The sequence below is a fragment of the Triticum urartu genome, chromosome 7A (genome assembly GCF_056163025.1).
Source record: "Triticum urartu cultivar PI428250 chromosome 7A, HENAU_Tu73, whole genome shotgun sequence".
Taxonomy (NCBI): domain Eukaryota; kingdom Viridiplantae; phylum Streptophyta; class Magnoliopsida; order Poales; family Poaceae; genus Triticum; species Triticum urartu.
The window spans coordinates 17,898,764-17,912,561 of NC_141879.1; the positions used below are offsets into that span (position 1 = coordinate 17,898,764).

Here is a 13,798-nt window from a genome sequence, read left to right on the forward strand (position 1 = left end):
TTCACACATGTATTATGTTTCCGGTTAATACAATTCTAGCATGAATAATAAACACTTATCATGATTATAAGGAAATAAATAATAACTTTATTATTGCCTCTAGGGCATATTTCCTTCATAAAGGGGCAGTTGATCCTACTTAACTAAGTACTAAGATACCCCGGCAAGTACCTCATATGTCCGATTTTTAGCAAAGTCATGCTAAAATTCATGGAAAATTTCAGCATGACCTTTGCTGAAAATAGGACATATGGAGTACCCGAATTTGCCGGGACGGAAGTTAATCGACATTCCGGCAAACTCAAGGGCCTCTCGGGGTACAACAGCAGCATCACAAGTTGACAAAATTCCCAAGTAGTACAGCAGCAGCATCACAAGTAGTACCAATGAACATATAGTCCAACACATTCTGAATTTCGATAAATGATAGCAAGTTAACTCATGCTGACAACAACAAACTTATAACAACATAAATGAAATTGCAGTATATCCATATACAAAGCAGCAGGATCATCCACCCCATGACAGCAGTAGGAACCCAATCTAACAATCATCAGTGACAAAAAGGGCATGAATGTATAGATAGCACAGCCTGACACCAAGGGACCCACCACTAAGCTAGCTAAGAGCACCAAAGCATCAAGAACTGTTTGACTGTAAAAAATAGTTGTTTCTACTGCCAAATTACCCAGTTTTCTCAAGCAGTCAATTACACCATGATGATACCAAATTCTTGTAGCAGTACAATGAGTTCATAGGATAAAAAAAATCATCCACATTCACCAATCACCTTGTTACAGCAAGCAAAAAAATTCATTTTCATGGGCAACTAAGGACCAGGTGAACTATGGACTAACTTCAGTCACAGATGTTGGTGGCTACATAATCTCCTCAATCAAGAGCTGCTAGCTATAGGGTGCACCTAGTGACCCTGTTTCTTATAAATCTAAAATCTAATTAACCAACTTATGATGACAAACTGAAGCAAGCTATAATCTACTACAATTATCACAAGATAGCATAAGAACTCATCTAACAATGCTAGTTGCTAGTAACCAAAGAACCTAGCCAAGAACTTCTCTCCAAGATTTTTATCATAACCTCTACGGTTCAAACATCCCCCTGGCCTATTAGGGCATCTCCAGCCGCGCCCCCAGGAAGGCCTCCCCAGGCGTTTTTCTTGCGTCGGCGCCGAAAAATCGGCCCAGTCGCGCCCCCAGGAGCCCGATTTTCGCCGGCCTGGGCCGAAAACAGCGCCGGCGGACCCAGGCCGAACCCGGCGCGCTGGGGGGCACCCGGGGGCGCCGGGCAAACTTTTTTGGCGCGAAAAAGCCGCGGGCCTGCCGCGTCAGCGACACGGCTCTCTTCTCGCCCCTTCGTCGTTCTCATCGCCTCGTTTTCCACGGCGAATCAATGCCAAAGCTGCCGCGCCGGTCAGCCTGCGCCATTGATGCCTCACGGGCGGCGCAGTGAAGGCCGGACGACGCGCGTCCCTCGCCCTCCCTCGCCCGCCACGCGTACACACGGCGGCCACGCGTACGGGCGGCGTCTCGGCCTATATAAGACGCGCACCAGCGTGCTCGGCGATCACACTCTCTCGCCGTCGTCCCCCCCTCTCCTCTCTCTCGCCGTCGTCGTTCCTCCCTCTCCTCTCTCTCGCCGTCTCCACCCATGGCCGAGCGCTTCCCTGGTGACGGCGCAGCGGCGAACGGCTTCGGCCGCTGCCATCTCCATGAAGACGAGGCTCGCCTCCTTTACGAGGCCGGGTACCCGGTCCCGCCGGACATGCGGGTGCCCGGCGCGTGGAGGATCAGCGCCGGCGGCGGGCCGGTGCCACCACCACCCACCGGGGCGGCGCGGAGTGTGGAGATCACACGCATCCGCGCGTCCCTGCCGCGGGCGGCGAGGGAGGGGCCACGGTACGTCCCCGACAGCCCGCTCTGGGAGCCCTACTTCCGTCGCCGTCACGCCGAGCAGCTCGAGGCCACCAACGGCGTCGTGCCCTCCGGCAGGCTCAACTCCAATGGCCGGCGCCGGTGGTGGGGCGTGCCCGGGCGCACGTTGGAGGCCGTCCTCGAGTACATCGAGGGCGGCAACACGCCGCGCCTCGAGTACCCCGATCCCCCATCCTTCTCACGCCGCCGGGGAAGCTCCTGGACCCCGAGGCGCATGGAGACCGGGGGGTCCTCCTCCTCGTCCGGCGGCTCGCCCTGCCTCCGCCCCGCCAAGCCGGAGCCCCAGGGCACGCCGGTCAGTGCCCGCACGCGCAGCTCCGGCGTCCGCATCGGCGCCAACGCCTCCCCACCCACCGGCCGCTTCGTCCTCGTCAAGCCCAAGCCAAAGCGCGGCCTCCCTGCGGAGTACGAGGAGATAGCCCGGCGCGGCATCTCCGACGAGGACGCCATGTGGTGGGAGCGGGACGACTACCTCCGCGACGAGATGGTCCGGCAGCGCCGGGCCCTGGAGGAGATCGCCGCCCGCAAGCGTGGGCGCGAGGACGAGCACGGCGTCGTGGTCCTTGACAGCAACGACGACGACGACGCCCCCAGACCGTCCAACCCGCCGCGCCAACCGGGGGAGGGATGCAGCAAGGACGGCGGAGGCGCAGGCGGGGCCGGCGACGACGACGACGACGACGGCGGCGGCGGCGACTACACGCGGTTCTACCGCCTCCTCGGCATGTAGGCGGCGAGGCGGGCGGCGAGGGAGACGGCGGGGGTAGCCCGCGGAAGTTTTTTTTTTCTTCTTTTGTAAAATATGTTTAAGTTTGAACGAACTCGCCGATGTTTGCGTCAAATTTCAGTCGTGTTTGCGCCATATTTGAATTTTAAAAAAAACATGGGCGCCACGACTGGGGGGCATCACGGCCCCAGTGCACGGTTTAGCGCCGGCGCGCCCCCAGGGGGCGATTTTTTGCCCCTCCTGGGGGGGCAACGGCTGGAGATGCCCTTATGGTTTTCAACCTCTTCTTTGCATATACTGGCATAAAATGGCTATGTGGTGTGCATATCCCAATTTGCCTTTTTCTTTTTCATCCATTTCACATCACAAATTTCAATCAAGCATGTATAAAAGGTAAACTGCCACACACTTCACATCAACATAACCAGGAAGTAATAGTAGTACATGTTTCACACACAAGCTGCTATGTATCAACATAAGCAGGAAATAATGCATGTTGAGGACACACACAACATACGAATCTACACATATGTTTTCATGCTGGGATTTATCCATAAGAATTAGAAACATAGAAGCAGCATATGCAAGTAAGTTTGCTTCTTTACCTCTGGTTACAGGGAGGAGGGGAAGAGCAGAGACTCAATGCATGCTCCTGCTGCTCGAGGTGGATGGGGATGGCGGATGCGGGCAGAGGTGGAGCTCCTGCTGCTCGAGGCGGACCCGGGGGCGGTGAGGCTCCTGCATTGGCCGTTGGCGGTGGTCGACGAGGGGCAGCGCCGGTGGAGAGCAGCTGGGCGGCGGCCAGAGAAGACGGAAGAGGAGGCGGGCGTGGGTGGGAGCTCCCGTGGCGGTGGTTGAGGAGGGGCCGCGCCGGTGGCCGGCGGCGCCAGCAAACCCTAAATCGCGAGGAGCCTGCTCGAGGAGGAAGCGCGCGAGGATGGTGGCTGCCGGTGGAGTGGCTCCACGACGACGGTGGTGCTCCCTGTCAAACGGGTGCTTGACGGCGCTGCTCTGGAGGGGGGCGACGACGGTGGTGGCCGGGAGTAGTGGATGGGGATTGGGGATTGTGGAGGGGTGGCAGAGGATGGTGGAGGGGCTACCGTGATGGGGGTTGGGGATTTTAGTCATGGGAGGGATAGCAATGGCGCACCACCTAGAGGTGCGCCATAAGTAACTTTTTTTGGATAGAAATGGCGCACCACCTAGGGGTGCGCCATAAGTAACTTTTTTTTTGTATATCAATGGCGCACCATCCAGCGGTGCGCCATTAGTAATTATTATTATTATTATTATTATTATTATTATTATTATTTGCATCGAATAAGTTTTTAGAAAATGAATATGAATATGAAACAGTAATAATTTTTTTATAAAAATAGTAATAATTTTTTAAAAAATATCATCAAATTTGTTATTTGAAAATATTTATGAATATGAAAAATATCATCAAATTTGTTATTTGAAAATATCATCAAATTTGTTTTTTTTTTGGATTTTTAGTTGCATTCATTTGTGAATTGGTAAAACATTTATGAATATGAAAAAATATCATCAAATTTGAAAAAATATTCATGAATTCAAAACGTGCCCATGAAATTTAAAAATATTCATGCATGAGTTCAAAAAATATTACTGTTTTGCAAAAAAGTAAAAAATATAAATATATATACTAATGGCGCACCGTCTAATAATGCGCCATTACTAGTTTAAACTAGTAATGGCGCACTGTGAAATGGTGCGCCATTAGTAGTTTTGCAAAAAAAAAGAATAAGAAAAAAATTACAGTAATGGCGCACTCTCTGTCAGGTGCGCTATTACTAGTTAGAACTAGTAATGGCGCATTGTCTACCTGATGCGCCATTAGTATGTATGGAAAATGGAAAAAAAATTAATACTAATGGCGCACCCTGTTTCTGGTGCGCCATTAGTGTCTTCCACACTAATGGCGTATCACCAACAGGTGCGCCATTAGTATATAGTAGTGGCGCACTACTTCCCTGGTGCGCCATTAGTATCAATCCTATCTATAGCCCTTTTCCTAGTAGTGTCGGATGAGCCGAAAGCTCTTCCTTAGGAATGTGAATTCCATCCGGGAGTTCGACAACTACTTCAAGTGCAAGATGGATTGCACCGGCGCTCTTGGATTCACCTCCATCCAGAAGTGCACGACAGCGATGAGGATGCTTGCATATGGAGCTCCCGGTGATTCACTCGACGACTATGGGCGCATGGCTGAGTCCACCAGCATAGAGTGTTTCTACAAGTTTTGTCGGGCAGTGGTGGCAGTGTTTGGACCACAGTACTTGAGAACACCCAATGCGGAAGACACTGCTCGGATCCTAGCACAAAATGCAGCAAGAGGATTTCCTGGGATGCTTGGAAGCATCGACTGCATACATTGAAAATGGAAGAATTGCCCATTTGCTTGGCAGGGGATGTACAAAGGCGTCAAAGGCGGTTGCAGTGTGGTGCTTGAGGCGGTGGCCACACAGGACCTCTGGATTTGGCACTCCTTCTTTGGTATGCTAAGAACTCACAATGACATCAACGTGCTGCAGTGCTCTCCCGTCTTTGCCAAGCTTGTTGAAGGTCATTCTCCTCCGGTGAACTTTGAGATCAATGGGCGGCACTACAACAAGGGGTACTATCTAGCTGATGGCATCTATCCGAGATGGTCGACATTTGTGAAGACCATCTCAACCCCTGTGCCAGGAGGCAAGAACGCCTGGTTTGCGAAGATTCAGGAGGCGTGCAAGAAGGATGTCGAGCGGGCATTTGGTGTGCTCCAATCTCGATTTGCTGTTGTCCGGTACCCCGCTCAGACGTGGTCCAAAGATCAAATGTGGGAGATTATGACTTGCTGTGTCATCTTGCACAACATGATCATCAAGAGCGAGCAAGAAGAACCAGTGTTTGACACAACCATATTACAGGTAGGGTCCTCTAGCTGAAGTTGATCACCATCTACCGGCAACTTGGACTGCATATCTCAGTATGCGTCAGGAGATCCGAGACCCACAGGTGCATCATCAACTGCAGAAAGATCTGATTGAGCACCTATGGAGGCTCAAGGGGGACGCCGTGTGATGAAATACGAGTTTTTATTTGTTAAACTATATAATTTGTATTGAACTATTTGTTGTTGTACTATTTTGTTGAAGTATTTGATTTTTCCGTGATGAAATATGTGGTAAGAAAAAATTGTGTTGATAATTGAACGCCGAGACACGGCGAACCACGCTGAAATATGGGCCTAATCTCACCCATATGGGCCCTTTATTCGCCGAAATGGGGCTGCAAAGTGGGCTAATTTCGGCGCCTGAGGCGACGACTGCGCGCAAAACCGTCCCCAGCGCCGATTGTATCGCCGGCTCGTCCCCAGGGAGGCAATTTTTATGCGTCCTGGGGGAAGGGGGGGCAACGGCTGGAGATGCTCTTAGGACGCCTAGCTAGCCGTCGATTTGCGCAAATACAATCGGTTTTGAGCCACTTGATTTTTTAAGGAAAAGGTCCAAAACAAACCTTAAATTTGTAGGCAAAAGCTAAATCAAATCCCGAACTTTCAATCTCTGAAATCATCACACCGAACTCTATAATCCTGGTCTATTTTAAACTTTGAGAGGACTCGGCCGGTATTTGCTGAATTGGGCCGGCCAGTAGCGCAGTCGCTCGTGCACGCGCACTAGTCTTTTTTTTTCTTTTACGTTTGCTTTTTCGGCTTTTTATTTTTACACATGTCTAATTTTTCTCAGTACCCAGTCTACATTTTGAACGCAGACATTAAATAGTTTTTGAAAAACATTTGATATTTTCAAATACGTCATGGACATTTCGAAATTAAATGTTTTCAAAACTTTTCTGAATACATGGTAATATTTTTCGAAATACATGTTTTACATTTTCTTAATGACAATACACATTTTACAAAACTCCAAGAACACTTTTTTACATGGTTCAACATTTTTAAATTCGCATGCACTTTTTTCTATTACATGTCACCTATATTCTGTTAAGGTTATGACACATTTTTGTACAACACGCAGACATTTTCGGTACATTGTACATACATATTTTTGAAAATGCCACAAACACATTTTCTGAAACTCGTGAACATTCTTGAAATGTTACATTTTTTTGAATGTACGAAACCTTGTATAAACATTTGTTTGAATTGGCCCATACATTTTTTTTAGAATTTGTCGTATTTTCTAGATGTCACAAACTCAGAAAATATTTATGTATCAAAAAGTGTTCGCACTTTAAATTTTTGTTCAGGTTTCAGAAAAAAATTATGTTTCAAAAAGTGTTTGTACTTTAAATTTTTGTTCAGGTTTCAAAAAATGTTTATGTTTCAAAAGGTGTTGGATTTTTCAAAGTTGTTGGTTTTTAAAATTATTCGATAATTTCAAAAAGGTCTCGCACTTTATGAAATGATCGAAGATTTCAGAAATAAATATGTTTTCAATACTTGTTTGCCCCTAATAAAAGTTTTCAAAGTTTGACGTTTTCGTTTCTGCTTAAATACCTTCAGCCTCTTGTTCTGTCACTCATAGTCATCTGGTGTAGTGGCTAGCAAAATCAGGTCAACCATGCTAGGTCCCAAGTTCGAATCCATGGCATGTTTTTTTTTGTTTTCGAATCGTTACGTCGCGCGTTAAGAAAAAGAAAGAATGATTTTTTATGTCTCGTGTGAAGGAAAAAAAACTCGCATCATATCTGCTGGGCCGGCCCAATCAATTCCGCAGCCGACAATCGAAAATATTTTTTTAAAACATTATTTAAGGAAATAGTTTATGAAATTCGAAAAACATATTTTAAAAATGTGACACAATTTGAAAATCTGAAAAAAAACATAGCATCTGAAAAACTGTTGGTATTATGAACTTTTTGACAAATGTGTTTTTCTTTTTGAAATCACAAACAGTTTTTAAAAATGCAAATCAAATTTTAAAATGCCAACATTTTTTAAAAACACAAAATTAATTGAAGTTTCGCCAAAAATAGAAAGCAGGGACATTTTTTAACTTATGAACAATTTAAAAAATGAGCGAACAATTTTACAAATGTGCGAACATTTTTTAAACTTCACGAATTCTTGTTGTGTTGTAGTGGGCCGGCCCAAATTCTTGTGCGTGAGAGTAGCTGGTTATCCCGGCCAGGATTGTACTATTCCCGGTTTGCCAAACAGGTCTAGGGTCCAAAATAGACCGGGATTGCAAATTCAGAGTGCCAATTTTCGGGATTCAAAGTTCCGGATTTGATTTAGCTTTCGTCTATAACTTCAAGGTTTATTTTAAACTTTTTCCTTTTTTTTAATGACCATGCCATCACTTCCATTCCAACCTGGCCCATGTACGTCTCCACGCAGTGCTGCCTCCAGGCCATCACTTGCATCCCAGCCTGCATCCAGCCACGAACGCAGCGTCCCCGCGTTGCCCGCGTATTTGCTTGAAGCACCGGTGATACTCCGGCTCCGGCCATGCATGGAAGGCCCGACGTACTTCGACGTCCGGCGACGCTCCATGCCTCCATCACAACACCAGTGATGCTCCATTGCTGCACCGGCGATGCTCCAGCTGCTCGGGGATGTTCCATTGCAACGGTAGCGATGCTTCGAGCTTCGGCAATGCACTGGCGGCCCGGCGGTACTCCATCATAGCACCTAGATGCTCCATTGCATCGTGGACAATGCTTCAACAGCCCGTCTATGCTCCATTGCATCACCGACGATGCTCCATTACATTGCCGACAATGCTCTTACGACTAGTCGATAATCTGATGACCCGACGATGCTCCATTGTAGCACCGGTAATGCTATGAAGGACTGACGATGTTCTGGCGGCCCGACAATACTCCATCACAACACCTATGATACTCCATTGCATCACCGACGATGCACCCACAATGCTCCCACAGCCCGGCGATGCTTCATTCCATCGCCGCGATTTCACAAAAACAATTCGCATTGGCAGGCGACATCAAGTCCGCCATGATTTCACGAAAAAATCCACACCGTAGGTAAAAAGTAATCCAAAAAATTACAGGATCGCAAAAAACGAAATCACAATGACATGGGGAATCCATTTTTGTGGAAAAAAAATCGGATCGATACCTTCGCGAGATCAAGGAAAGCCTGCTTGATGCAGACTTGACGCAGAGTTGGTAGAGGGAAGCGCGCTGATAACGTGTTCCGCAACCTCTGCCGACGAGTCCGGTCCAGGGGTTGCGGAGCGGAAGCATCATAGGCGTAGTAGATCACACAGGTACAAACAGTAGAATTGACACATAGAAGTAGGGATGTAGCTTTCTTTATTATTCATTGATCAATTATCTTTACAAAAGGGTGCTCTCCTCTATATATCTTCACTACCATTAAACAAGCGAGTTTTGACAACTATACAAATTGTTGAAGATGCCCTTATAGATAGTAGTATAGCCTAGAATAATGTGTATGCTACTTTTGGAGTAGGGCATTTTGGAGGCCGAGCTCCATGAAGCCCTTTATTTTAAAATTTTAAAAAATATCATTTCAAATTTCAAAAAAATCTAAAAAAAATCACAAGTGTTCATACGGATGTATATTACATGTGTGTAAAATTTGAAGATGATATGCATTCTGGTGAGAGCCCAAGAAAAAAGACAAATTCGTGCATTTTTTAAAGTGAACCGTGCATATACTGTTTATCATTTCAAAATGAAAATTTTCTCTTTTTTGTGTAGCCCTCACCATAATGCATATCATCTTTAATTTTTACACATCTGTATGAACACGTGTGATATTTTTTAGATTTTTTGAAACTTCAAAATGAGAATTTTTAAAATTTCAAAATAAAGGGCTCCATGGAGCTCGGCCTCCATTTAGCATTTTCGCTACTTTTGAAGTTACTCACTATGGCTAGTATAGACGGGTACGGCGGATGGTTTGTAACCCATCGCATGTAACTGCTGAGATTGTGGAAAAATGGTGGCGGCAATACATGATTGACTTCGATGATGGTGCTTTTTGAGTACCTGGCCTTGAGTTCCGGGATGAAAGCCTAGGTCATACCCGAGTCGGTTATACCTGGCAATGACGATGTATTTGTGTCATTACCTTGTTGAAGGCATTGCTCGGATATGCTCGGGCTGGTTCTTCAGGTTGAAAACCTAAAATCTGATCGTTGATGATTGGATCCGGTGACGAAAGCGCTTGAGTGACGCTCACTTCCTGAAGGCGTTGCTGTTGAAGAACATCGTTGTCCTTGTGGTGTCATGATAGTTGGTGCGGATATGGTCATTGCTATAGATTGTCCATCGTGAATTTGATCCCTTTGGGTTTTTCTTTCTTTCTTTTTTCTCGCTTAGCCATAGCTTTGATCTTATATGACTTTGCTATTGGCCGGCGTGTTTTAGTGTGTGTTGTGGTGTTGGCTGTGTGCATCCTACTTATACAGAGACCGGGTGTGTACTCATTGTGTTTGTATCCTCTTGATGATTCATTTTTTAATTAATAAAATTCACCCTTTGTCGAAAAAAGACAGGTACATTCGGTCAAAGGAGGAGTAACGGCATGAGTCAGGCCGGTAGCGGCTCCTTTCGGTCCGTGAGTTTGCCAACAAGACTCACCCCACCACCCAACTAATCATTAACCAGGCATTAATCTCGATCATCGACTCACAACCTTCATAATTAATTAAGCTCGCGGTACAGTTAGCCTGTGTTTGTCCAATGCACTGCAGTACGTCTCCGTCGCCATCATGCAACCCCCGTCCTGTAGCTCACAACGCTCTTCTCCTTCCTCTGTCCAGCTTTAGCTCTCCTTATAAAGGCCGGCCGGAGGTAGCTTTGTGTGCCATTTGAGGCCACTCAGCTTTCTCTAACTCTACTCGATTTGGGCTACTTGATTGCCAAAGGATTCTTCTTCTTCCTCTTCTTCTCCCACGATCGAGATCAGCTAGCTAATGGGGTTCCCGGCGCCGGTGTTCTCAGAGTGCGAGGTGCCCAGGTTGCTTCTCAACCTCGTCTTCCTGCTCGCCTGCCTCCGCCGCCTCTCCTCCTGGCTGCTCCGCCTCGTCGGCGCTGGCGTCGACGACGATCCCAGCTTTGACCACCCCACTACCTCCGGCATCACCGACTACCACCGCCATCACCGGGAGCAGTACGATGATTATGAAGACCGCTGCCTCGAGGAGCTGGAGAAGCATTCCCCGGCCATGCGCTTCGACGCGCTCTCCAGCGCCAGACGCGAAGATCTGCTGCTGCCGGGGAGCTGCGCGGTGTGCCTTGGCGACTTCCACGGCGCCGCGCGCGTGCGTCGGCCGCGCGGGTGCCGGCACGTCCTCCACCGCGCCTGCCTCGACCGCTGGGCCGCGCACGGCCACAGCACCTGCCCGCTCTGCCGGGCGCCGTTCCTCCCACCCTTCCTCCTGCCGCTGCCGCTGCCGGCGTCGTGATTCCCTCCGGGTGTTGTTTGCATAATCCGGCGACTGCAGCAGGCGAATCCTGAGGAGGTTGTTTTCGGTTGGGTTTGTACGGAGACCATGACGGTGAGCTGTCGAATTATTTTCCGACCGGCCCCTCCTTTTGAGAGTTATCGCAATAATGTCCTCGGACATGGGGATTAGAAGCTTCGGTTATTTTGGAATCTGGATTTCACTCAAGTTAAATCCATATACCAAGAAGAAGAGGTGGATATATATACATCAAGAAATAGATTACATGAAGATAGAGGGATGAATGTGAATATATGTAGAGATCTTGAGAAGAGTTTTTTTTCCCTCTACTCACTTTTAGTCTCATTTACTTCTTGCTAAGATTTTAGCAATACATCTGTAAAAAGATTTCAGCATATCATATTTTTTTATCTTTTATACTACTCACCCTCAGTTTACAGTTTAGTAGATATTCCGTGTATTAATGCTCTCTTGGAAATGCATTTTGATTCGACTGGATTACCTTAATTTATCGTCTATGCTAACTCTTAAGTCCAAACTCGGATGGTATAGTTGCCGCATACCTAGCAAGACATGCAATTTTCATTCTTGTATGTACAATAATTCAAGTTGAGGATTTTTTTTATTTTAAATGGAGGCATTTTTATTCCATCATGTATTTGTTATCTCGTTTGTTAATATGAAAAATAACTTTTGTGACATGGAAATGTGTTGACTGGACTTTTAACTGGGCTAATACTTCCTCAAAACAGACTCGCACCCCATTTTATAGATAAAGCAACAACCAAAGTATACGGCCTAACGATACAGAGTGGAGAGGTAGCCCTCTAACACAACAAATCCTGAGATCTCGATACTACGTAAAGACTACGCTGCCAAAGAAGAACAAGGGAAGGTTAGAGTACAACGTCACGCCACACCCTAGCACACTAGGCTCCATGACAACGCCCTCAGGAGGGAGAACGGCGCAGAGGAGCCCAGACACAAAGAGGAGAACCACAACAACGTCTTCAGGAAGATAGCGATGCCCGCGGGCGTTGCCCTCATCGGCGCCAAATCACGGTGCTTTCGCCTGGCAGCTCACCCATGTCATGCAGTTATACCCAGGACGACACTTTCCGACTCACAGATCCGGATCCTGGCACCGCCAACAATGGCGTGCCCGAGCCACCTGCCACTAGACCTCTCGCCGCCCACACGACCAAGAGGATAAGCCACCGCCGCTGCCATGAGGCCCGGCGAAGAGCCAAACATGGGGACCGCCGCCCCGGCATCCCTGTCCCAATACCCCACCGCCCACCACATGGCACACTAAACCCGGCAGGCAGGGTACAAGGTCGTCCTTCCACACCTAGCCTGGCATTAGTCCTCGGATCTAGGTCAGCACCTCCACCCACTAGTAGAAAACAGGGCTTTCGTTCGACCAGAAAAGAGCATTAAAACCGGTTGCGTTACGAGCATTAGTCCCGGTTCGAGCGGAGAGGGCACCGTACAGGCATTACTACCGGTTCAAATGGGACATATAGTCCCGGTCGGTGCCACGAACCGGTACTAAAGGGTGCGATGCCCATTAGTACCGGTTCGTGAATGGTGCAATTTTCAAATCCTACCCCCCCCCCCCCCCCCGTGTATCGCCTTTTCAGTTTTGTAAAAAGCAAAAGAAAATGATAAAAACTTCAAAAGTTAAAATCCTTCGAGATGTAGTTATGTTACCACATCTACTAGTTAGGAAAATTTAAAAACTTAAATTTGGACATGTTTTGCAAAAAGTGTAGGGAAAATGTAAAACGGCTATAACTTTTGCATACGATGTCAGAAAAAAAAAGTATAATATATCAAAATGTTCAGCACGAAAATCCGCATCCGATCTTGATCGCCTACGGCCTGTTTGCAAATTTTTAGAATCCTCAAATTCTAAAAGGAAAAAAAGTTATGCTCAAATTTCAGTTTTTTTTGAATTTTTGTTAAATCTGGTCAAACTATGGTCAAACTACTTATTCAAAAAGTATTAGTGTTACTAAATAATTATTCAATAATATTAGCGTTACTAAATAATTATTTCAGTTTTTTTGAATTTTGGTCAAATCAGGTCAAACTGTGGTCAAACAATGGTCAAACTACTTATTCAAGAAATATTAGTGTTACTAAATAATTATTTCAGTTTTTTTGAATTTTGGTCAAATCTGGTCAAACATTGGTCAAACTGTGGTCAAACTATGGTCAAACTGTGGTCAAACTACTTATTCAAGAAATATTAGTGTTACTAAATTAATATTATTTTTTAGAACAATAGTTTCAAACTCAAACAGTGAAATGTGTGACTTCATGCTCAAGCTAAATTCCTGGGGGTTAATAGGATTGACATCTTACTATTGTCAGGAAAACAACAAGTACAGACTTGGAAACGAGGAAGAATAAAATCCGGAAGTTAAGTGTGCTCAGGCTGGAGTGGTGAGAGGATGGGTGACCATCCGGGAAGTTAGATGATTTGGAATGATGAGGGGTGATTAGAGATTAGAGGTTAAATTGAGCAGTGATGAGGGGTGATTAGAGATTAGAGGTTAAAAAATTTGAAAATTTGAAAATTTGAAAATAAAAAAATCAAAAAAATCAAAAAAAATTCAAAAAAATTCCTTTAGTACCGGTTGGTGTTACCAACCGGGACTAAAGGTGGACCTCCAGGC

General features: G+C 46.4%; 1 protein-coding gene across 1 annotated transcript; it reads left to right on the top strand.

Moving 5' to 3' along the window:
• Positions 1–10,438: 10,438 nt before the first annotated feature.
• Positions 10,439–11,612, top strand: LOC147957024 (brassinosteroid-responsive RING protein 1-like). Its single transcript, XM_087535076.1, has one exon. The coding sequence runs from the start codon at positions 10,623–10,625 to the stop codon at positions 11,112–11,114; it is 492 nt and encodes a 163-aa protein (XP_087391202.1). The 5' UTR covers positions 10,439–10,622; the 3' UTR covers positions 11,115–11,612.
• The last annotated feature ends 2,186 nt before the right edge of the window (positions 11,613–13,798 follow it).